The sequence below is a fragment of the Schistosoma mansoni genome, chromosome 1 (assembly GCF_000237925.1).
Source record: "Schistosoma mansoni strain Puerto Rico chromosome 1, complete genome".
NCBI lineage: Eukaryota > Metazoa > Platyhelminthes > Trematoda > Strigeidida > Schistosomatidae > Schistosoma > Schistosoma mansoni.
The window spans coordinates 48,380,294-48,406,407 of record NC_031495.1 but is presented as its reverse complement, the minus strand read 5'-3'; the positions used below and the strand labels follow the sequence as shown (position 1 = coordinate 48,406,407).

General features: G+C 38.6%; 1 protein-coding gene across 1 annotated transcript in view; it reads left to right on the top strand.

Annotated features, from left to right (window-relative positions):
- Smp_147870 (putative protein phosphatase 2C) overlaps positions 1-25,413 on the top strand; it is a gene marked incomplete at both ends in the record, with an annotated part of 28,533 nt that extends 3,120 nt beyond the window's left edge. Inside the window, 11 exons of the mRNA XM_018794658.1 lie at positions 12,693-12,786; positions 12,846-12,933; positions 14,414-14,703; positions 18,136-18,268; positions 19,010-19,236; positions 19,573-19,697; positions 19,727-20,098; positions 20,756-20,913; positions 22,078-22,221; positions 23,288-23,584; positions 25,246-25,413. Coding sequence (XP_018649048.1) covers positions 12,693-12,786; positions 12,846-12,933; positions 14,414-14,703; positions 18,136-18,268; positions 19,010-19,236; positions 19,573-19,697; positions 19,727-20,098; positions 20,756-20,913; positions 22,078-22,221; positions 23,288-23,584; positions 25,246-25,413 — 2,096 coding nt within the window. The remainder of the gene's footprint in view (positions 1-12,692; positions 12,787-12,845; positions 12,934-14,413; positions 14,704-18,135; positions 18,269-19,009; positions 19,237-19,572; positions 19,698-19,726; positions 20,099-20,755; positions 20,914-22,077; positions 22,222-23,287; positions 23,585-25,245) is intronic.
- Between the last annotated feature and the right edge of the window lie 701 nt (positions 25,414-26,114).

Genomic DNA, 26,114 nt, shown 5'->3' with positions numbered 1-26,114 from the left:
CAACTCGCTATGAGCAAGCATTACTCAATATTTATAATCAGACAAAAATGAATGACAGACATATGATGAATAGAATACGAAGGGTACACATATACGCTCATATAAAAATATAGTCAAGGTTAATAAGCAAATTATGAACAAGATCAAAGTATGACCCATAATGTATAGGTGAATTAGCTTGGCCAGAAGATAGAATAAAGTATATGGGCTTAACATAACAACCGATACTACAGAGTGTACACCTAGGGGAGTTGGAAAGCCCTAATTCCAAACCAATGGTGCACATGGGCTCCAGCATCCTGAGGGAATAAATGGCGTATGAATCAATTGTTGGTCACCGGCTACCATGGGACTGCATCTCCTCACGATGCTCCACTCCTTTGTGGGTTAGACCTTTAGGTCAAAGGTTCCGGGTGTTGCCCCCTAAGGAAACCACCTATTTCGGTTATGGCACCCGGCACCCGATCGTTGCTGCTCCCGATCGTTGCTGCTACCTTGACGTGGTGGTCGGGCTTGCCTATCGTGATGAAGCAATCGAGCTATGCTGGCTGGAACAATCGTTCCTCGAGGTCCTACCATGCCAGACAGGTCGGTTGAAGAGCGGTGAGACTAAAAGCAGCAAACCCAAGGTCCGAAGGCGAAGTCGTACTGCTGACTGTACAGAGGTGTGACAGCAGTAAGGTGTTTCCTTCAGACAACCAGCATGACAGCGATGCTGCCTTCCCACAAGGAGGGGTGGGGTTAGAAAAGGTCGACCCTAAAAATGCACACCTCGCCTTATCCCACGGATATCCGTCTCCGGCGGTAAGGTTTTTTTGAAGAACGGAGCTAACACAAAAACTACCCACAAAAAGGTCGTGTGTGACCGACCTCAAGCAATTGTCCCTTGGGCACTGCGGTCACGCTCTCAGGTCATTAAGACCACTTCTAACCCAATTTCCTTTTCAGGTACCTCTAGAAGAATCCTTCCACGGTGTGGGCAACCGGGAAGTGATAACTGCCCTCATACCTCTAACAACACTCAAGACCACTGTATTCATAATCAATCTCCTTCTTCACTTCCTACTATTCCTTCTACCTTGACTTTCAACACTAAACTTCCTGTTCCGGTTTCCTCCTCAAGTGTCACCATGGCCAACGATTCTAGTGCGCGAAACGCTGTCCCAGGTCTACTAAAACCTCGCTCCAAACTACACATTGGAGCCTTCAACGTACGTACCCTATGCCAAATCGGTCAACAGGCCTCCTTAGCTAAAACTCTAGAATCTCGTACCATTGATGTATGCTGTGTCTCCGAAACACGCATACAGGATCCCAGTGTGGTCATTCACTTGACCTCACCTCGCCAAAATGGACAGCCGACGAAATACACCCTCCGTGTATCTGGCGACCCGTTGGCTAGTTCTCGCGGACTTGCAGGTGTAGGCATAGCACTAAGTACAAGGGCAGAACAGGCACTACTAGAATGGATCCCCGTTAACAGTCGCCTGTGTGCTGTCCGGCTAAATGGCTCCGTAAGAACTCGGAAGGATAGGGACACACGTCGTTGCCTTTTCGTCGTTTCTGCCTACGCTCCCACTGACTGCAGCCATGATGAAGTAAAAGATGACTTTTACAGAAAACTCTCTGAGCTTCTTCAGAAAGCTAAGCGCTCAGACATAGTAGTCGTAGCGGGTGACTTTAATGCCCAGGTAGGCAGCTTAAATCAAACAGAAAGACATTTAGGTGGGTGTTTTAGTATTCCGGCTCAACGAACCGATAATGGTGATCGTCTGTTGCAACTATGCTCAGACAATCGTTTATTTTTAGCAAGCACTAATTTTAAGCATAAGGAGAGACATCGTCTAACATGGCGACCACCTGCACCAAACCAACGATGGACTCAAATAGACCATATTGTCATCAGTCATCGTTGGAGAGGCTCAATAGAAGATTGTCGCTCGTATTGGAATACTTGTTTAGACTCTGATCACGCTTTAATACGAGCGCGCATTTGTCTGCGCCTCAATGGACGCAGGAAAATTACACTAAGAAGACCCATTAGGATTGAACTGGAGGACGAGAAAGCCAAATGCGAATTCCAGAAACAACTGAGTTCACATCTAGGCAGTTCTGTAAACGAGACTGACCCAGATGCTGCTTGGAAAGACATACGAACAGCTGTGGAAACAGCAGTAACATCTATTAGTCATTTAAACCATAGGGCTCCAAAAAACCAGTGGATTTCCTCTAAGTCTATTTCACTGATGGATTCGCGTAAACTCATCCCATCAGGCTCTGAACACGACGAAGAGCGTAAACAAATTAGATCTAGGTTAACTAAAAGTCTAAGGAACGATCGTGAGCAGTGGTGGGCAACGAAAGCAAAAGAGATGGAAAAGGCAGCGGCTGTAGGCAACACCAGGCAACTATTCAGACTAATAAAAGAAACCGGAATTAAGAAGTCAAGTGTAAGTGAGACAATCTCCGAAAAAGACGGAACCCTTATCTGCTCTCAACCTAAACGTTTAGAACGATGGGCGGAACACTTTAAGGAGCAGTTTAACTGGCCTTCAGCTACTGCACAACTACCCACTATTCCCAGAAAACCTGAATGGAACATTGAGGTAGGCCCCCCGACCCTACTTGAAGTTCAAAAGGCTATAAGTAATCTGAAACGAGGAAGAGCAGCTGGTCCAGATGGATTGGCTCCAGAGGTCTTTAAATATGGTGGTCCAATTTTAGCGATTAGGTTGACTAATATTCTGGCTAAAATCTGGGAGACGGATGTAATCCCATCTGACTGGTCACAATCACTGATTGTCCCAATATATAAAAAGGGGTCCAAATCATCCTGCGATAACCATAGAGGGATTAGTCTGACTAACATAGCATCTAAAATACTAGCCTCAATAATTATCGGGCGCCTAACTAAGACTCGTGAACTGCAAACACGAGAAAATCAGGCTGGCTTCAGACCTGGTCGTGGCTGTATCGACCACATATTCACCATTCGTCAAGTTTTAGAGCACAGACACGCTTATCGGCGTCCGACAATGATAGTTTTTCTTGACTTGAAAGCAGCATTTGACTCTATAGACCGAGAGGTTCTGTGGCAGTGTCTGTCATTGAAAGGTGTACCTGAGAAGTACATAAACCTTTTGAAGGCTCTTTACTCGAACACTATTAGTCGAGTAAGAGCTTATGGCGAACTGTCATATGATTTTACAACCTCAAGTGGTGTCCGTCAAGGTTGTCCACTATCCCCGTTTTTGTTTAACTTCATTATAGACCTGTTGCTGCAAATAACACTCTTCGACTGAATCTACAGGAATTGATCTCCTACCAGGGGGACCACTAAGCGACTTAGAATACGCAGATGACATAGTCCTGTTTGGTGAAGACGCTGGCAAAATGCAGAGTCTTCTGTTGGAACTCAGTAATAATGCCAGGATGTTTGGGATGCGTTTCTCCCCATCCAAATGTAAATTGTTACTCCAGGACTGGCCTGCGTCAACACCCGAACTAAGGATAGGGAGTGAAGTAGTCGAACGCGTCGACAACTTCACTTATCTTGGAAGTCTAATCAGCCCTAATGGGTTGGTGTCTGACGAAATCTCTGCACGGATTCAAAAAGCTCGTTTGGCTTTTGCCAACTTACGTCACCTATGGCGTAGACGAGATATCCGTCTATCAATTAAGGGACGAGTATACTGCGCATCAGTTCGTTCTGTTCTACTTTACGGCTGTGAAACATGGCCATTAAGAGTAGAAGATACTCGCAGGTTACTAGTATTTGACCACAGATGCCTTAGAAATATTGCTCGCATCTGCTGGGATCACCGGGTAAGTAATAGTGAGGTTAGACGCAGGGTATTAGGGAACGATGGTAAATCAGTTGATGAGGTGATGAATCTTCATCGACTGAGATGGTTGGGCCATGTGTTACGTATGCCTGAACACCGATTACCACGACGCGCTATGATGACTAGTATTGGGGACGGTTGGAAGAGAGTTAGGGGCGGCCAAACCAAAACATGGCATCAGTGCTTGAAGTCACTAACTTCTAGTCTGAGCCATGTTGGCAGATGCAGACTACCTGGTTGGGGTCCGCGTGACTATCGTAACCAATGGTTGGAGACTCTGTGTGACATGGCTCAGAATCGATCACAATGGCGTAGGTGTATACACTCTTTATCTTCCCTTAAACCTTGAGACTAAAATTGCTTCATATCTCTCTTCCTTCCTGTACTATATCCTTATATACAACCTATAATTTATATACTACTACCAACACTAAATTAACTACTATGAATCCGGTGTTGATCTTGTTGTGCTAACGAGGTATGTCAACTTGGACCGATGCATATATGTGCCTGGTCCTACGTTGTAGCTGATTTGATTGACCCGGCCAGTATCTCAGCCCTCACACAAATAAATGAAATGATGACTTGTACTGACAATCCTATTTACGCACTTACTACATGCCAGACAATTTGCATTATTATTATTATTATTATTATTATTATTAGTCATTGTTATTATTATTATTGTTATTACTATTATTATTATTATTATTATTATCTACGATATCGCTTATTCACTCCCTTTTATCCCCAATTTGTGTACGCTTACTTTTCAACTTATGCAGCAGCTCGCCCATGGTGGAAACTCTGTTCTATCTAAACGATCTCTAGTCGCTCTCTGGTTGAAAGTGAATGCTTCCACCGAATACGAATACTGAAGTAGTCTTTCTGAAACCACGTACGCCGTTCAAGCTGGCTTCCTTCAACGTTCGCACACTTATGCAGATCGGACAACAAATAGGACTGTCTATGTCTTTAGAAAGTCTTAATGTTGACGTCTGTTGTCTATCCGAGACCCGTATTCAAGATTCTAGCGAAGTACTACAAATTCGCTCTCCATCTGTCGCCTCGAAAAGCTTGTTTCACGTGCGCTTATCCGGGGACCCTGTGGCATCCTCGTCTGGTCTTGCAGGCGTTGGTGTTACACTAAGCGCTAGAGCTGAGGCAGCACTAATCAATTGGATCCCCGTTAACAGTCGGTTATGTACTGTTAGATTAGAAAGTTGCATCAAATTGAGAAGAAACCGGCGTGAGAAACGGTGTCTTTTCGTCATCTCCGCCTATGCCCCGACAGATTGCAGTCCGGATGCAATCAAGGATGAGTTCTACCACCAGTTAACTGTTCTTCTCCAGAAAGCGCGTTCGACAGGTATTGTAGTATTAGCCGGAGACTTGAGTGCACAGGTCGGGCGTCTAGACACAGAAGAGAGTCGTTTAGGCGGCCGATGGGGACTTGTTGGTCGCAGGACAGATAAAGGGGACCGTTTGCTGCAACTGTGCACAGACTACAACCTGTTTTTGGCTAGCATTAACTTCCGGCACAGTCATCGCCGGTGTGCCACCTGGCGTCCTCCCTCTGCATCTCAAGCCTGGACTCAGATTGATCACATCGCGATCAGCTACCACTGACGTGGTTGTGTACAAAACTGCCGCTCCTTTTGGAGTACCTATCTGGAGTCTGATCATGCCCTGGTCTTCGCCAATCTTACCTTACTTTTCAGTGGCCGAAGAAATGACCGCCATCAACGGATCGATGTTAGTAAACTGGCTGCAACTTCTGTTGCAAGTAAGTATCGAGCTGAGCTAGTTTCTAGACTAGCTACCATCCCACCGAAAAGTATAGATGAGCATTGGTTGCATCTTCACGACGCCATGAAAATGGCGAGTAAAGCCGCTTGTAGCTTCGCGAAGCGTCCCGCTTACAAGCACTGGGTTTCTTCTGGCTCCTTACAACTGATGGAAGCCCGTCGGTCTACTCCGGGTGACAGTGAGTATGACTACAAACGAAGGCTGTTACGCAATGAAATTGGGCAAAGCTTGCGTAAGGACCGAGAAGCCTGGTGGTCGGAGCGTGCTACTGAGATGGAAGCAGCAGCTGCATCTGGTAACTGCCGGAAGCTCTTCCAACTCATCCGAGCCACTGGCAGCAAGAAGTCTGATGTGAGTGAAACGATCTGTAAAAACGACGGGATGCCAATTACTAACATCTGTCGACGTCTTGGACGATGGGGGGAATTTTTTGAAGGGCAGTTCAATTGGCCTGCTGCTCCGGCAACATCGACCAGTTTGTCCTGCCCCACATGGCCGGTGACGGCCGATCCACCAAACGAGGCGGAAGTCCGCAAGGAACTCCAACTCCCAAAACGTTACAAATCACCGGGCCCAGATGACTTGCCTCCGGCTCTTTTTAAAGATGGTGGTGACTTTCTGACTAAGGAATTGACTGTGTTGTTTGCAAAGGTTTGGGAGCAAGAAAGTGTTCCAACATCATGGAATGAGTCGATAGTCGTCCCTATCTTTAAAAGGGGTTCACGTTGTTCCTGCAATAACTATCGGGGGATAAGTCTACTTTCGATTGCGTCCAAACTATTGGCTTCTGTCATTCTTCGTAGGCTGTTTAAAACCCGAGAACGATTGACTCGCGAGGAGCAGGCTGGTTTTCGTTCTGGTCGAGGATGCATTGATCATATCTTCACCCTCCGTCAAATGTTAGAACACCGAAATCGTAGTGTTTCTTGATATCAGGGCTGCCTTCGATTCGTTGAACAGGACTGTTCGCTGGGATTGTCTATTGAAGAAGAGTGTGCCTGAGAAGTTTATTAACATCTTAAAGGCCCTGTATACAAACACCTCAGGCAGAGTGAGGGCATACAACCACCTTTCTCCCTTGTTCCATTCGAGCAGTGGGGTTAGACAGGGTTGCCCAATCTCACCATTCCTCTTCAACTTTGCTATCGATGACATTCTGGAAACAGCTCTGATGGATGTAAGTAATGGCGGTGTGGATCTACTGTCTGGAGAAAGACTTCTCGACCTTGAGTATGTGGATGATATTGTCTTACTGTGCGATAATGCCCAAGGCATGCAATCCGCACTTAATCGGTTGTCGATCAGTGTCCGCAAGTACGGTATGTGCTTTGTACCCTCCAAGTGCAAAGTACTCCTACAAGACTGGCAAAATTCTAATCCTGCACTCACCCTGGATGGTGAGCAGATTGAAGTAGTTGAGAAGTTCGTGTATCTAGGTAGCTACATAAGTGCTGGTGGTGGCGTGAGTGATGAGATCGATGCACGTTTAATGAAAGCCAGAGCAGTTTATGCCAATCTGGGCCATCTTTGGCGCCTTCGTGATGTTAGTCTGGCTGTAAAAGGTCGGATCTACAATGCGTCGGTGAGAGCAGTTTTGCTCCATGCTTGTGAAACCTGGCCTCTCCGAGTTGAGGATGTTAGACGACTCTCTGTGTTCGGTTATTGTTGTCTTCGAAGGATTATTTTATTATTTATTTATTTAAACACATAAATATTGGTACAAGGAAGCACCAGATAAATATGCGCCTCACAAATCTCATTCGATTTGTGTGAGGGCTATGATACTGCCCAGGTGCCCAGACTGAAGCAGGTGGTTTTCTTAGGGGGCCACACCCGGAGCCTTTGACCTGAATGTCTGATCCACAAGGCAGTGGAGCATCGTGAGGAGATGCAGTCCCATAGTAGCCGGTGATCAACGGTTGATTCGTACGCCATTTGTTCCCTCAGGATACTGGAGCCCATGTGCACCATTGGTTTGGAATCAGGGTTTTCCAACTCCCCTAGGTGGACCCTCCATGTCCACCAACCCGGTTAAAGCGCCGGACATTCGCTTTTCGTCCTCTCACTTTCGTGAACAACACCCCCGCCACGAGAAGGCAGTGAGTAGGACTTCCCTGGATTGCTGACATCCAGTGGCAACACCATGTTAGTAATGCAGAGGTTCGGCATCGTGTGTTCGGGCGCAGAGACGATAGTTCAATTGGTGTCATCATCTTGAAACACCGACTTCTGTGGCTTGGACATGTTCTACGAATGTCGTCCCAGAGGCTTCCACATCGTGCATTATTTGCCGACTCTGGGACTGGTTGGAAAAGCGGAGAGGAGGTCAGTGTATGACATAGTGTCGTGGTATGAAAGAAAGCTGCAAAGGGCTAGCTTCTGTTAGACCTTCACGACTCCCTGGCTGGGGTCCGTGAGATAGTGCAACACAGTGGCTAGAGACGTTATCAGATATGGCTCAGAGTAGAAACCAGTGGCAATTCTGCTGTAACCTTCTTTTACTTTCTTCATAAAAGGTGGCTGTAACTTTCTTAAATGAAAGAATTCTTCTGGTTGTACATTTCAGTTCCCCTATCATTACTCTTCTTTTTTTTATCCTTTTTTCTTCCTTATGTATACGCATCTTCCCCCTTTCTCCTCCCATTCTCATTATTTTGTGTGGCACATATGTATCTGGTGCCCTCTTGTACCAATATATATATATATATATATATATATATATATATATATATATATGTAAATAAATAAATAAATAAATATTAGGATTAACAGTCGAAATTGGAGCGGACTCACCTAGGCCCTTGTAACGTATTTGACTCACCTAGGCCCTTGTAACGTATTTGGTTGTTGTGATTGGATTGCATATGAACCATACATTTATCAACAAAATCAGTTCTTGGGCGATGTTTTTGCCTAGACAATTACATCATTGTTTCTTTTGCGTACGGTCTGGTAATTCTGCCCTGAAAGACTATCTACTTTCCTTCTCGTGCCTTTGGATTTTGCAGCAGTCATAGAATTGGCTGTTGTTTTCAAGTTCTTGACACTTCTTGCTTGCACATTAAAATCAGAGGGCTTTGGAGTCTAAAATGGCGACCCCCTGCACCAAACGAACGATGGACTTAAATAGACCGTGTTGCCATCAGTCATCGTTAGACTGCCACTTATTCTGGAATACATGTTTAGACTCTGATCATGCTCTAGTAGAAGCCCATACAATGGTCGCGAACAGTGGTGGGTAGCATTAGGTAACAGCAAACAACTGTTCAGACGTGTTAAGGAAACCGGTATTAGGAACCCAACTGTTAGCGAAACTATCTCGGAAAAAGATGAATATATTATTCAATCTCAATCCAAAAGATTAAATCGACGGGCAGAACACTTTAGGGATTAGTTCAACTGGCCTTCAGCCACATTTCGGTTTCCCACGATCCCCAGTCGACCTGAATGGCAAGTTGATGTAAGTCCACCAACTCTTTACGAAGTCGAAAAAAATGGGAAATCGGAAGCGTGGGAGAGCAGCAGGCCCCGACATGTTTACCCCTGAGATTTTTAAGGACGGCGGTTCAGTATTAGCAGCGAGATTGACTGATGTCTTAGGTAGAATCTGGGAACTGGACGTAATTCCATCTGACTGGTTCCAGTCACTGATTGTGCCAATCTCTAAGAAAGGACAAAAGTCCTCTTGTGACAATCACAGAGGAATCAGTTTGACTAATATAGTGTCTAAAAGATTAGCTTCAATAATACTTGGACGCCTAACCAAAGCTCGTGAAGAGTAGACTAGAGGAAACCAGGGTGGTATTCGACCTGGATGTGGTTGTATAGACCAGATATTCACTCTACATCAGGTTCTAGAACATAGACACACATTCAAACGTCCCAACATAGTCGTATTTCCCGAACTTAAGGCGGCATTTGACTCCGTTGATCGTGAGGTTCTATGGCAGTGTTTGTCACTGAAAGGAATACCAAAGAAGTACATCAACCTCATAAAGGCTCTCTACTCGAACACAACTGGTCGAGTTAGAGCTTATGGCTGTCATGTGTTACGTATGTCCAACCACCGACTGCCCCGATGAGCGATGCTTTATGGTGTAGGAGTGGGTCAGAAGAAAGCTAGGGGCGGGCAGACCCAAACATGGCACAAATCCATGAAGTCACTGACAAGTGGACTGAACCATGTTGGTAGGTGTAGACTACCTGGTTGGAATTCGCGAGATGATAGCAATCGATGGTTAGAGACCTTAAATGACACGGCTCAAAATCATTTGCAATGGCGAAGGTGCATCCACTCTTTGTGTTCTGCCAAATTCTAATCTTCTGAATTCTTCATGTCCCTATCCTTTTTCTCTTCCCAAATTTATTTCACTGGGTTATACTCCTTGAATAACATCTTCAAACCCTAATCTTTCCGATTACTGCTTATAATCTTACTACCTCTACCACTATGGGATTTGAATTGACAACTGCATCTCTGTGCCAATGTGGTATGGCAACTTGAACTGATGTACGTACGTACGAAGTGCTACGTTGTGACTGACTGACTGACTGACCTGCTCTAGGATGATCATACATTCGCCTCCACCTCAATGGACGCAGAAATGCCACATTAAGATGACTCATTAGAGTTGAACTCCAGAAACAACTGAATTTATGCTTAAGCAATTTTGAAAACGAGGCTGACCCAGATGTTGCTTGGAAAGGTATACGAACGTCTGGAAACAGCAGCAACGTCTGTTAATGATTTTAACCATAGGGTTACGAAAAACCGGTGGACTCCTGCGACATCTATTGCATTTATAGACTCTCATAAACTTATTCCATCAGATTTCTAACACGATGACGAGCGAGAACAAATAAGATCTAGGTTAGCCAAAAGTCTACCGAATGATTGTGAGCGGTGGTGGGCAACAAAAGCAAGAAAATGGAAAAGGCAGCGGCTGTAGGTAACGCTAGACTGCTTTTCAGACTAATAAAAGAGTTCGGAATTAAGAAGTCTAGTGTAATTGAGACGATCGCTGAAAAAGATGACACTCTTATCTGTTCTCAATCTAGACGTTTATAACTATGAGCGGAACACTAAGGAGCAGTTCAGCTGGCCTTCAGCTACGTTACAGTTATTCACCATTTCAAAACACTATGAATGGAACACTGAAGTAGACCCCCGACTTTAATTGTAGTTCAAAAGGCTATAGCTAATCTGGGACGAGGAAGGGGATATGGTCCAGATAGATTAAATTCAGAGGTCTTTAAGTTTTGGTGGTTCAGGTTTAGCGATTGGGATGACTTATATTTTAGTTAAAATTCGGGAACTGAACCCGATCCCATCTGGTTGGTCGCAATCACTGATTGTCCCAATATATAAGAAGGGGTCAAAATCATCCTGTAATAACCATAGAGGGACTAGTTTGACTGACATAGTGTCTAAAACACTAACCTCAATAATTATCGGGTGCCTTTCAAAGACTTGTGAACTGTAAACACGAGAAAATTAGGCTAGCTTCACACCAGATCGTGGCAGCATCGACCACATATTCACCATTCGTCAGGTTTTAAAACACAGGCATGCTTATCACCGTCCGACAATGGTAGTTTTTATTGACTTAAAAACAGCATTTGACTATGTAGACCGAGAGATTGAATGTCAGTGTCTGTCATTGAAAGGTGTTTATTTATTTATTTATTTATTTGAACACATAAATATTGGTACAAAGGGGGACCGAATACATATGCGCCGCACAAATCTCATTCGATTTGTGTGAGGGCTGTGATACTGCCCAGATGCCCGAACTGAAGCAGGTGGTTTCATTAGGGGGCCACACCCCGAAAGGTGTACCTCAGAACTACATAAACCTTGTGAAGGCTCTTTACTGGAACACTACCAGTCTAGCGAGAGTTTATGGCGAACTGTCATCTGATTTCGCAACCTCAAGTGGTGTCTGGCAAGTCTGTCCATTATCTCCATTTCATCATCGGTCTACTACTGGAAATAACGCTCTCGCTGACTGAATTTTCAGGAATTGACCTCTTTCCAGGAGGTCGACTTATTGACCTATAATACGCAGATGATATAGTCATGTTTGGTGAGGATGAGTCTTTTGGTAACACCGAGCAACAATGCAAGGATGTTTCAAGTGTGTTTCTCGTCCTCTAAATGCAAGTTGTTGCTTCAGGACTGGTTTGCGTCGACACTTGAACTAAGAGTAGGAAGTGAAGTAGTCGAACGCGTCTACAACTTCACTTGTCTTGGAAGTCTGATCAGCCCTAATGGGTTGGTATCTGGGGAAATATCTGCACGGATTCAGAAAGCTCATTTGGTTTCTGCCAACTTACATCACCTATCGTGAAGACGAGATATCCGTCTATCAATTAAGGGACGAGTATACTGCGCAGCAGTTCGTTCTGTTCTGCTTTATGGCTGCGAAACGTGGCCATAAAGAGTAGAAGATACTCGTAAGTTACTAGTATCTGATCACAGATATATTACACAGAAATATTGCTAGCATCTGCTGGGATCACCGGGTAAGTAATAGTGAGGTTAGGCGCAGGGTATTAAGGGCATGATGGTAAATCAGTTGATGAGGTTGTTAATCTCTATCGACTGAGATAGTTTGAAGTTTAGTACATTGAGTGCTAAACCTAGATTTAGCGGAATTAAAACTTTCACTTTTTTATAATTTAATTATATGGATCACTTCCAACCGAATTTAACCAAATATATGAGAATTGAAGTTTATCTGGAAATGATAGTCCCTACATATTCAAACGTTCTTCTTCTGGATTTTGTGGACTAAAATATAACCACAGTTCACAATATGTAGATGTTGAATTAATTGAATGAGAGCTATGTACACAATAAATTATATTTTCAGTTGTAATAGATTGTTTTTAAAGTGATTTTTGCAATCATTTAATGAAAATAAATCCAAGTCTTTAAATGTATCACCTTTACATTATATTTAAGGTTTCATTTTATTTATTACTCTACTTGAAAATGTCAGTCATTAACCATTATTCTTTTTCCCTCCTGAACAGGTGGAATGCAACAGGTAGAAAAGGATATTAAGCGTGTGTTATACGACTCTTATAAGAAAACAGATGAGGAGTTTTTGAGAGAGGCTTGTCAGCAGTAGGAATCCAACCATTATGTTTCATTCACCTTTTTTGCGCCCCTTTCTATTTTTCCAGGCGCCCTCACTGGAGAGATGGTAGTACAGCAGCAACAATCCTATTGGTCAATAACACACTATACATTGCAAATCTTGGTGACTCTAAAGTAATTCATGTTTATTTCTCTTTAATGTTGTGTTCGATACTTTGTTGTAACATTGTTTACTTTTTATGGTTAAGGTGTTATCTGTCAACCACCAGGGACTTCGGTGGTCAGACAGTATGTTGCAAGTAAGTTCGAGAGTATTGTGGTTTATTTCTAATTATGCTCCTTTTATGTGGAGTGATCATTTATGTATATATGAAACGATTTGCAGTCTCCTGTCAGTGGTTCCCTTCGCTGTCGGGACTCCACTAAGATAGTGTACACTGAAGGAAATAACTTGGATCACTGGTCAGTCATTTAATGAAGCAGTACAATATTTCCCTCACCTCTTTTCCATCTAACCTAACTTCGTCTTACATCATGTCAAAGTAAATAATTGCTTCTTACTATGTATAAAGCGAAATATTATTTTAATACTAAGTATTGGATCGGATGCGTAGATTTTATGCAGATTTGTTCCACAGCTTATATCCGTTTGAATTTTTGTTTGTGTGAATCATCGTAAATGCTTATTTATCTCAACTTCAATATACTATCAAAAATAACCAGATAGTGAGTACAGTGAATTGTGATATGATTGTATCTGTTTTCCCTTTATTTCACGAATCTCTTGAAAGTCAAGGAGTTGTACTTGTTACCAAATAATCCGAGAACAAAGTTCTGAGTTTACTGTGACACTTTTATCATTAAAATGAATAGAACGCTTTTACATAAATAATGGATAATGATAGGATATGGTTGACTTGTTGCTATCCACTTAGTCAAATTACTGACATAAGTCTTAAATTTACATAGCTCTCAACAATTTTTGCTCATTTTCCACTGGTTACATTATCTTCCAGTGTTATTTTATCATATTTCCCAAAGTCACATACTCTATAAAGATGCGTTGTACAATGCCATTTTCCTTTGTTGAGAAAATTAAGGCTCGTTTGCTAAAAATCAGTCTTTTTGCTATTCTTCATTTCTTATTAGATCACACTTGGGCCTGTGTAATTCATAAAATTAGCACTTGATCTTTAAGTGAGGGACACGCCAGATTGGAATCCTGAGTACAATTCTTTTATATTAACTTACAAAACAGTCCTTTTATCCTCACTAAAGTGACCCCCCCAACTTATTATTACCAAACTATACTTGGTTACATCTTATTGTTTCAGCTTCTTCGGCATGTAGTCGTCACATATCCTAGGGAAATGTTTCTTATTGAAAGTCTTATTAGAAAAGTTTTTTATGTCTTAGTGTACATTTCAAATTACTTTAATATGTATATGTTCAGTTCGCTATTATTGTAATCAACCTATATCTGCACTTGTATCATCTGAGTTAATAACTGAAAAGTGAAGCTAGGTTTTTAACAATCGTTTTCAATTCGCAGTTAAATTTACTATCATAATCGTACAACGTGTAGAGATACTTTTATTAATGTTATATCCTCATTCCGATGGTTGTTTTATTCAGTTTATTTTGCTGGTATTAGGTTGTCCTAGCCAGATTGGATGAGTCCCCATCTGAATCTAATAAAGTTGATGTCAATAGTAGCAATACTTTAAGTAATCCGAAATTGAATGCAATCTGTTTAACGAAAGACCACAACCCTATGGATTATGAAGAACGACAGCGCATTCAAGCCACCGGGGCTTCTGTTCAAAATGGTCGTGTTAATAGTGTCCTAGAAGTTAGTCGATCATTTGGTGACTATCAGTTCAAGAAACAAGGTGTTACTTGTATTCCGGATGTGAAAAAGTGTCAGCTAACAGATAATGATCAGTAAGTTAAATATCATTATTAATATGAAGTTTGTGATAGGTCCGGATGAATGAAACAGCTCGTGAGATTTCATGTCAGATTTATCTTATTTCCGATACCAGTGCATAATAATGATAGATGCTGTTTAAAAATTGTCTGTCATTTGATTTGTTGACTTAACCAATTGATATCTTATCGTAATCAAATAAAACCTTTCGGAAACTTATAACAAAGACATTGTAGTTGTCACATCAAAAAACCGATGGCCGAACTTCAACTGTACGATTGTACGTGCATAAAAATAATTTAGGTCCCTAAGACTAGCTAGGGGAATCTTATTAAAGAGTTTTTACATTAAAATCTAAATTTTTTGTCTAGCGTAAATCAAAACGATCTAATAATCCCGTTGAACTGAAAAATCTATGGATTAAATCGGCAATAGCAGTAAATGGTATATTTAGTAACCACCAAATCGATATTAAAAACATCAAAATAATTGAGAAAGGTTTTTCCACTTATGAAGAAAGGTAAGTAGCTCCGGCGTTTCACCTAATGGTAGGTCACTCTGCCTCCCAGAGAAAGAGAAACGCAACTTGAACTGTTTATCCAAACAGCCACCTTTGATTCTGTTCATTTCTGACACATACAAATTACAACTCTACTTCATATAACGAATTTCACATTTTTCATACGCACTATCATGTACACAACTATACAAAGTGATGTCTCACTCAAAGTCATCTTGACCAAAGAGACATGACACTGACATAATCAGACTTATTTTTATTTTGACTGAACTAAATATTCTACCTTGATCGTCTCTACTATTTAAACATGCTAGTTTCAACCCGTTTATTTGTAAAAAAAAATCAAATTTTACTGATTGGTATATCAGCAATATATTATTTTATTTATACAATTAGTTGCTTTTACGAGACTGATTAGATTGAGTTAATTATAAAAAATTTGAAGGGTTCTTGAGTTTCAGACCACTTAACAATATATTCAGAAGATAAAGCAATGAGGTAGTAATCGTCTAGAGTTCGAAATTGATAGGTTGGGTTCCCTAATAACTATACAACGTTTGGATAATTTACATATGTTTGGAGAATCGAATGTGTGAAAAAAATAGATGAATGAAAGGATGGCTTTAACATACATAAAATAACTGCTGGTTTAGCAATGATCGCATAACAAACTAAACACAATAAAATAATAATAGAAATAATAATGATGATAGCAATAATAGCAGTTGCAGTTGATATAAATCAAAATCTTGGATTTACCATGGTAATGATAAATTGGTTACCGTCTCTTTCTGGACGCAAATTTGGTTTCAGTTTCCTAATTACTATTGTGGTGTGTGCTACTGATGTCGACAAATATAAGTAGTATGTACCATCAATCGAAAGTCAACTGTCTGGTGGCAAGAAGGTTAAGAAGATCAAAGAAAAAGAAATGAGAATAGAGAGTGGTTGGTGTAGAAACGAAGGATCAATTAAGTCTAAGACGATTGATTGACATTTTGCATATAAAGTATTTACTGTATGGTTGTCAGATTTTACTAGGACGTTCTGTAATTTTTGATTGTTCCCACTTGTGTTCTCATTCACTACACTACTGCTTCGCCAAACCTAAGAGAAATTGCATCTTTTATTGGTAATTTTGAAGAGTTCGGAAACGTCAGTGACACTCCCAGTAATAATTAAGTGGTGAGCTATGGCATTGTTTAGAGCCATTGCGCCTCTCAACTGCGAATTCGTTGGCACATGCTCGTAAGTTTGAACACTATTTCATTGTCAGTAAAAGAATGTGACAACATATTAAGGTCTATGAAAAGTTGCGAATCTTTGCATAGAGTATGTGTTTTTCTAAGCAGACATAGGCAACACAATTGTATTTTGTTATAAATCAAAGCAGATCACTGAAGCTTTAATTTGAGATATTCTAGTCGATAATCCTATTTCGCATCGCAGTTGCAACAAGTTTCATTTTCTTCCATAGCGAGACTGCCCGTTATGAATTGTGTTACCTCTAAAATATCTGTCTTGATTACCGTGTTTAGTGACCATGGAACTTATCTCAATTTATAAAAGTGGCAAATGGACTCGATATTAACTCTGAATAGCAGATTCTTTCTTAATTTTTACCAACATGAGATATTTAAATCCTTCATATTAGATATAGCTATAGGTCACCTACATTCTATGTGACTTTCTTCGTTGATCTTTACAGTTATTTTTTATTCGTTACTATAACGAGATCGAATATGCCACGGTGTATCAGTCCCCTGAGGATTAAGGGTACACCTTGCTAGTCCAGGGTTTTCTGTTGACTACTTCCAACCACCATCTTACACCTCAATATAGTTCAGGCGATTTTGAGTCGCCTAGACCAATGACCATATTACAACTCCATCGATAGAATTCGGTCTGCACTAAGAAGGATCTGACATACATACATACATCACAACTCAGTGCTCAAGCAGTTGTGAATTCCCATAACTTAAACTGGAGTTTTTAGCTGTTTGTATCAGTTCAATTGGCTCGACAATATATATTAGTTTAGTCAAAGAGGTTAGATTAATAATTTTTCACGGGGTAGATTCCCTAAATTCCAACTAAATGGTTATCAGAAGAGAGAACCGCTGGTTAACTTGACCTAGGAATATTATCAAGGAGCTAGATCCATTACTGATATACAGAATATTCAACTAATACAATACGATCAAACGTTTTTAGTTAGTCGGCGATTAATCTTAGGTGGAAATCAAAGTTGCATAATCAGTGAGTTCACTCTTCTTCCTGTCATATCTTTAGTGTCATGATATTATTCAATTATTTGAATGCCGATTAGAATCGAAAAACGGTTGGACGTCATAATCAACTTTTCATACTAATACTTCTAGTATAATATCATTTTATTTTCGAATTTTTGTGTGTAAAAATATTGCTCTTGATTGTAAGATATCGTATTAATTCGACTGAGTACAGTTTGCCTCAGTTCATAATTTATTTGAAAATCTTTTCAGTTAAATTGTAGTATATTTAAAATGTCTTAGATAGTTTTGTTTTTTGCTCCCATTTTGGATATCAATCCTTTGTAACATCTTGGACTTTATTTGATGTATCGCTTACACAAATTGATGATCATAATTATCATTTCATTCGTTCGACATTTCTCTGCGGATAACTCTTCCATGTCATTTGCCAAATATGTGGCCTCGCTATTGTTAATCTTAATACCTCGTTTCTTGTCCGTCTAATATTGTTTTTCTATGGGAAAACGTGGGAAATCTTATCGATGGGCTTTTACAATGTTTCATACTGTTTCGAAGACTTAAGTCGATATGTTATTATTGATCAGGTGAATATTTTTAGAAACAAATCTTATTCTTTAATTGTGAGTAATTTATGTTCAAAATTCCTAATCTGTTTTTTTTTAATTCTCTAGATTTTTGTTAATAGCTTGTGATGGTCTATGGAAAAGTTTCCCTCCGAATGAAGCTGTTCATCTCACTCATGAGCTTTTGATGCAAGAGATTAAAAACTATAAAAATGAACATAGAGAATCACAAAATGGTCAAGTAAGTCAAGTTGCTTTTGATTTATGATTAAAATCACATATGTCTTGTTTAGTTACGGCATTAAATATTAGTGTTTTTGTCTCCAAAAAGTGTCGATCACCTCTTGTAAACATTTATTAAGGTGCCACACTAATAGACGTTTTGTCAGTCTAATGTTTTTTTCAGTATTTTGGATTTCATCTAGTCAGTCATAAAACTGTCACGAATGCTTATTTGTTGAAGTCATCGCACATCATATCTGATCACAATGTTTCTTGTTTATTTCAAGATGAAATGTTGTTTCGTGATGTAAAGATATTAAGCATAATGAGGTCCGAGGGTGAGACCCACAAGCGTTCAAGAAGGCACTTTGCTTAGGCACGTTTAGAAATGGGTCTAATACAATAAAAATGACTTTTCTATATTTTGTACACTTCAGTAAAAATGACAGTCATTTAAGAAAAGTTTGCCTCCACTGGATTTAATGTAACCTATTTATCGAGTGTGAGTTTGTGAACTCGACTTTGCGTCATGCTTTATCGAGAGTTAATGATACTGCCTGGCCCCTTAAAATGAAGTAGATGGAGCAGAGTTTGAACCTGGGGGGGGGTGTTGCTATTGAGAATCTATTGTTTTAGTGACTAAGTTATTATTTTAGTGACACTGCCTGACCTACAGCCGAATTATTTATAATTATTAACAAATGCCGTTGTAAGTGTTTCACAATGCTTCATTGTAACCTTTTTTCTCAAAAAATTGTAGTGTACTGATTATTCGAGGATATTGTGTCAACGACACCTGGACTCAGTATGCACGCATTTGGTTAGTGAAGCTGTTCTTCGTATGTCAGGTGATAATGTGACCTGCATTTTGTTGGTTTTTCCAACCATGTTTGTCAAAAGGCATTCTACTGATCTCCCAGGACATTCGTCTATCATTCAGAGCGAAGATTCTTTAGAACCAAGTTCCAAATTGCCACGGATTGAAAAGTGATATGAACTAAGATCTCGGAATTTCTTTCTCAAAGTTGCAATGTCTTGATTCCACATATGCTTTTCTTACAGTACTTTATTACCGTCGAAATGTATAATCTTTCTTTGTATGTGTTACATTTATTGTTTTATGCAAATAAAGCTTTCATGAAATATATCTTATACCTTATTCATTATGAAATTATTAATCTTTTCCATGTCATGTGGTCATTGTTGATTTTTTGGGTATTGTAACAGGAGAACACTTTGGTGGCAACGTGTCTGAGTGAAGATGTCAAATATCCAGATTTCTATTTCAAGTAGTATTATCTTGGTCATTTTTATCCTGTTTAGCTGTCTTATGAAAAACCAACTATGTATTTTTGACTCTTGGATTACTAAAAACTGGTCGGTATGTTTTTCATGGCAATCCCCTGATGGGCTCATTGATTTAAAAAAAGTATTCAAAAATGTTTCAGGTAGATCATAATCGGTGTGATATTTTCAGGTGAGAAATTATGTGTTTCTGATTGTTCTGTAATCGAATTCAACACACATCCAGTTCATGAAGTCACTGTTGAAGAATTTATTTCGTATTGGAATAATAAAGCTCAAGGAAAAGATGATCGCATTCTATATTTGAAAGATTGGCATTACTTTAAGAAAAGTTCAGAAAACAGTTGGTTCTCGTTGCCTGAATATTTTTCTTCTGATTGGTTAAATGAGTTTTGGAGCCTACGAAATGATCTCTCTGATGACTTCAAATTTTTATATCTAGGGAGTCATGGAACGTGGACACCTTTTCACGCTGATGTGTACCGTTCTTTCAGTTGGTCTGCCAATATACTTGGCCACAAGCGTTGGTGGATTTTTCCTCCTGGTTGGTCTCTTAAAATAAAATTTTCATCTAGTTAAAAACGTCAATGTTTATGTACCAAACTAATGTACCTGTTAAAAATCTCATGAAATTTTAGTTCTACCTACGAATAACTCGGTATATAGTTCAAGTAATGGTTTCGAAATGAATATCAACACATACTGGGTACTGGGCATATTCTTGGTTCGGGTGAGATCGTAGATGGTTGTTTGAATGGTTTAATATTGTATAGGATTGTCAGCAAACTTCCAAATAGTTCTCTTTCAACTCTGTGTATACAGAGAGTAGATGTGAGATTGATTACTTTCGATAACTAATATTTTTGTTACATTCTATGTAGGTCAGGAGGGTTTTGACACCGTTTTCTTTGAAGTCATGTGTTCCCAATTTTACGAGCAGAGGTCAAATAAATAGCTAATAGTCTCCCGTTTGAATTATTTAAATCAAACTCGTTTGATATGTAGAAATCTTTCAGGATATAAATCGTAGTTAAAAAGAAATCGGTGTTTGTAGACATGTAGCAATATGTTTTGAAACCGATCCTAATTTTACAGTTTTTGTTTTTTTCTACTCTTTCTGTTAACTTATATTTCGAATTTTATGTTATTGATTAAATTCAATGCGTAATTGTACATGTTTTATTGTTTTTTTCTGTATAAGGTGAAGAAAGAAAGCTCTTATTACCTAATGGACAAATTCCTTTTGATATACGCTCCGTTATAAAAGACAGGAAAGATGTGAAGTATTATGTAATCGACCAATATTCTGGGCAAGCAGTTTTCGTACCTTCTGGATGGTATCATCAGGTTGTAAATATGGTAATAATAAATATTTTCTCTTGATAGATATTATATCAGGGCCATCTTGAAGGGTCTAGATTTTATTAGCCCATGCTTGCTAGTGAACCATCTCATCCATTATTTTCCTTATAGATATATGCTTTCTGTGTAGCGACTAGATTAATGAACAAAAATATTAATTTTCTGTTAAATGTTCGGAGATTTCTAAATGAACGCCCTATAAATTCAACCGGAAGATAGGACAGTAGAACAGCCTAATTTTTCAATCAATCGAAACCTTACAAAGTGCACAATTTTAATAGCATATTGAAGATGTTTTTGAATTCTATTTTCCACTTCATCAGTGCAGAACCTTGCTCCAGAATTAGTGTGCATTGGGTCAACTGCTTCAGTTCGTAGTCTATTTTACTTTGACTGTAGTGTTGTGTAGTGCGCTTTGTATTATCAAATAGTACGTTTAATCGAAGTTCCTGATGTTTATCCTGAATGTAGGTATCATTACCAAGTTTTGATTTGATAATTTTGAATAAATTGAGCATTGGGTAGATTGTTATAAATAAATAATATATTTGTAATATCCCAATGAGTAGAAAAATTAGATTTTCTGACGTTTCGTGACTCAGTGTAAGCCACTTCTTCAGAGAATAAATAACCAAATTAACATTAATCCAAGTTTAAATAGTACAACGGACAACACGAATATTGGGTAATCAATCAAAAACAGGTCTGAATAAATCAATGTCACGTCATTTCATTGCGGTCAAGGTGATTCATAAGTGACATGTATGTAATTTTGTGTGTATGTGTCCACTGTAAATGATGAAAAATGTGTGACCTTTATAGTGACAAAGGATAGAGTTAATTTGTAATGTGATGGTGTGAAGTTCTCTGAAGAAGTGGCTTACACTGAGTCACGAAACGTCAGGAAATCTAATTTTTCTACTCATTGGGATATTACAAATATATTATTTATTTATCCTGAATGGTTTATTTTTAACAAAATCAAGGCATGTGATTAGTTGTTTTTCTGAGTTATCTTCAAACTGCTTTTCGTACATAATGAATGTTGCTATGTCGAAGTACTTTCACAGTTCTTTCATTTTCTTGTATTTATTCTTTGTGATCAGCCTCATGCAACAGCTGATAAAGCTAAGTTAACTTTTTGCTTTTACGTATATATAGACCAATTGTATATCTATAAACCATAATTGGTTCAATGCTACAAATGTAAGTCATGTTTGGGATCATTTGCAAGATCAATTAAAAGCTGTTGAAGCGTCAACTAAAGACGTATCTTCTATTCCTGGATGGCATGAAGAGTGTCAGGTAACTATCTTTGATTAACTTAACACTTAACAAATAGTCTACTGTTATTATACAACCGACTGCTTTATTTCATCTTGACTCTGAGTTACTTGATCTTTTCAGACGCAAACCTACCAACCACGTATAGGGCTATAGGTTACACTTGTTTGTATGGCGCCTGACATTGCTATTTGTATGTACAAGCCGCTTTAGTAAAAGGGTAAAGTTAAATAACTAAAGGTAGATGGATGAGTAATTACGAAATATAAAAGTTTGCAATGAAAATTAGCACATAATTACCGAGTGAACGTTTTTTGTATGAAAAGAAACCTATCTGCTTATAATTGTTGTTAGAAGATAATTTCGTTTCTGGTGAATGTACTCATATCCAACAGTCTTTTTAAAAAAATTGTGGCTATTATCTCTATAAAGTTATTACTTTGGTAACACTATGATTTATGACATCAGAATAATAAACGACTTTTTGATAGCAAACTGTATAAGTTAAAAACTTGACTGATACATAGTGCCAAATACCTTCAGTAAAACAAAGCGATAGATGAATGACAGCTAGAAATTTTAACATGATATAGGATTGAACAAAACATGGACTTTTACTAACGAAACTACATTTCTTGTATTAAGCAAGGTAATATTGACAGTAACTAAATAGTATGTTAAAGTTAGTCATGAAGAAAAGATCATTTTCTTTTGATATCCTCCTATAGGGAGTACTATTTCATTGGAGAGATTCCTCTCAGATACTAGTATTCCAACTTCTTAGTTAGTTATGAACGATGGAGTTTCATCAGGAGTTGAAACTTTGTCATGATTCTGGTCGATCAGTCAAAATGTTAAATTTACAAGAATACCATCCTATAACCATTTTCTTTTCACTGATGAATTTGAGTAGTTTCTACTAGTTTGGTCTCTAAAAGATATTTAAGTAATACTTTGTCAATACTCCTTGGTTTTAAATGACTCTAATATTTGATGAAAACAGTTTTTTGTTATCATTGAAGGGGTTTTCAATCCATGTTGTTGCGTAAAATTCTTGTTACTTTCTGCTTTCTTTTTTTAAACAAAGATTTGTCTACGAGCATACGCTGGAATAAATTTCAAAGAGTTCTTCTCAATATTGAAGTATATTTTAATAACTCGTTGGCCAAGAAGTAGTTCTAATGATGATGATGATGATGATGTTAGTTCATTTCTGAAAAAATGCAAATCTATGCAGTATACATCATTGGATGTGCTCAATAATACTATGGATGATGAACTAACTAATTTGATTGAAAAAAATTTAAAAATATTTCAAACTGCTTTAAAAAATCCTCTCCTTTGGAGAGAGTATTATACAACAGGGGTTAAGACATCTACTTGGGTACGTATGCATGATTTTTGTGTGGTAATACAAATCACCAAGGAATTTGTTCACCATCAAATTGTTAATACTCTACATCTTTGTAATGGTGTTTTACAGTCATTTTGGAGTAGTCTTTAATTATATGTATATGTATAAAAAGTGAATTTCAACATCTACTAATATTTTCAGATTTCATTTATCATGTATTTATCGCTTATTATTCATTTAATACTTTCTATTGTTTTAGTCATTGTAATATTTTCAACAGCTTAAGTGGATTTACTTATTGTAAAACAAATTAAATTTCCTCTATCTGATGAGCGAATGCGCATTGTTTTTCATTATCCAATATAATCAATATTAGCTAATATATTGTTCGTTTCCCGTCTTACATACTGAAGAAAATCGCCTATAAGTGTGATCATTATTCTGATGACATTAATGATACCTAAATTGTCTAGTAACTAGGATTTCCACAAACTTAAGACTGCAGTTCTGACGATTTCCATACTTAGATTAAAGGTTGCTTTAAGGTCAATACTATAAGCTGTTTTGATTCCATTGATATAGAGGTGCACAGTTGTAATCTTCCCTCTACGCTAGTCCGAACTTGTGATGCTAACTAACGCTGAAGCCATTTTAGCGTATGCCTCGCTATTTTCAATTTAATAGCGTAATTGCTTCATGTGTAGGTATATCCACACACGTAAATTGGTAGATGCAATTTTATCCTAACGGTGATTTTGAGGGCCACCGCAGCCGCGTAGGGGGTTGTCAATATTTCCGAGCTGCCTAGACTAATGGGAAACTTCAGGTACCTGAAAAGGAAACCGGGTCGGTGATGGTTTTGATGATCTAAAGGGGAATGTGGCGTAATCATTTTTACGATGCTTAAGCGTGTATGGAATAGCAGGTTTTGTTTCCTCAATGGCTATCAACTTGCCAGCGTAATATATTTTTTTGCACGGTTTTCCGGCCTTATTCACAATCTTGGTTAGTTAACTCTGTGTAATGGTGTGATGTGTACCTTTTTTTCGGACGAAATAAAGAAGGGCTTTAAATGTTACCTGACTTGTACTTCAATAGATTCACATCTCTAGTGTTATCCCCATAGCAGATACATTTAATTCTGTTGGATAGACATCTCACTAAGCCATATTAATATTTCAAAGAATAAAAGTTACGAGAAGTTAGGTATCGTTTTGTTTAAGTAGGTTTCCTGCAAATTGGTCTCTTTATTATGGCATTGTTATGACTTCTGCACTTGACGAGATCACCGATCAGGAAATTGGCTTCTATGACCTTGTTACTGTGCTAAACCAATGACATGTCAACCAGCACTACCAGTGTTGCGTCAACTCTGAGTTTTTATTGGTCCTCATTATAGTGATTTCTCGTTTATCCCTACCTTGTGAGTGCAAAACACTCAGCCACTACTGTATGAGCAATATTATATATATATATATATTACATTAAAAGTTTCAATACTGACAGTAGCATATTGAGGTGGTAGATATTTATCATATCACAGAGGAATACCCGTGGACCTGTAATCGTATGCTGACTATCAAGGTCTACATAAATTTGACGCGAGGTATCAGGTCGTATAGACGTTTTCAGTGAATGAACCAAGTAGTTTAAGTGAGATTTATGTGATATTTTCCGTATCTATGTCTAAGGAACATAAAGCAAAACAAGGTTATTCTGCTCATTTGACAGTCATTAATTGGTTTATTCCAAAATGGCTAAACAATAATTCGAACAATCTACAGATGTCTACAGCGTTAGCGAGTGCAGATTCATCTATAGATATATGGGTTGGTGTTTCTGATCCATTCCCCTTCTAATCTTAGCAAGATTTATTGCACCAAACTTAAATGTCGTTTCTGGGTTCCGAAATATTAGGCTGTTTAGAAATGTTCATTAGTACTGTTTAGATAAATGTACGTTTCTTCTGATTCCATACTCTGTTTGTAAACAACCTGTAATAATTTTTTAGCGGCTACCAATTATAGGGAAAGTGTTAGAACCTAACAAACAATTTTAGTAGTGTTAAATTCTGATGGATTTTATTAAACGGTTCTTCGAATAGGTCTTATTCATTTGCGAAACGAGAAAGAATTTATTATGAACAGTAAGTATCGACCAAATAATTCATGATATATCTCGTTTATTCATTGATCTGATTATATGGAAATATCTCGTCATTGTATTATTTAGAGTAAACCTAATGGTTTTTGACAAAAATAGTTTTTGGCACTCGTTCTAGTTAATAGACTTGTAGGCAAATGTCATATTAAAGCTGAAGAATATTATCAGTCGTGCTGGCTTTTGTCGGGCTGCAGAAGATTACAAATGGTAACTAAAATGAATAACGAAGTACTCTTCTTACTAAATGTTATCTTCACATTGTACCCCATAAAGACTCGTCATTGAGTTCTCGAGATTTCAGCGAGAAGCAGTGAAGGTTTGCCGTAAGTTACAATTTATAGAACCTTTTCTCCTACCGCTGGTATGTCTATCTGTATGTTTAAGAACATGGTAACTA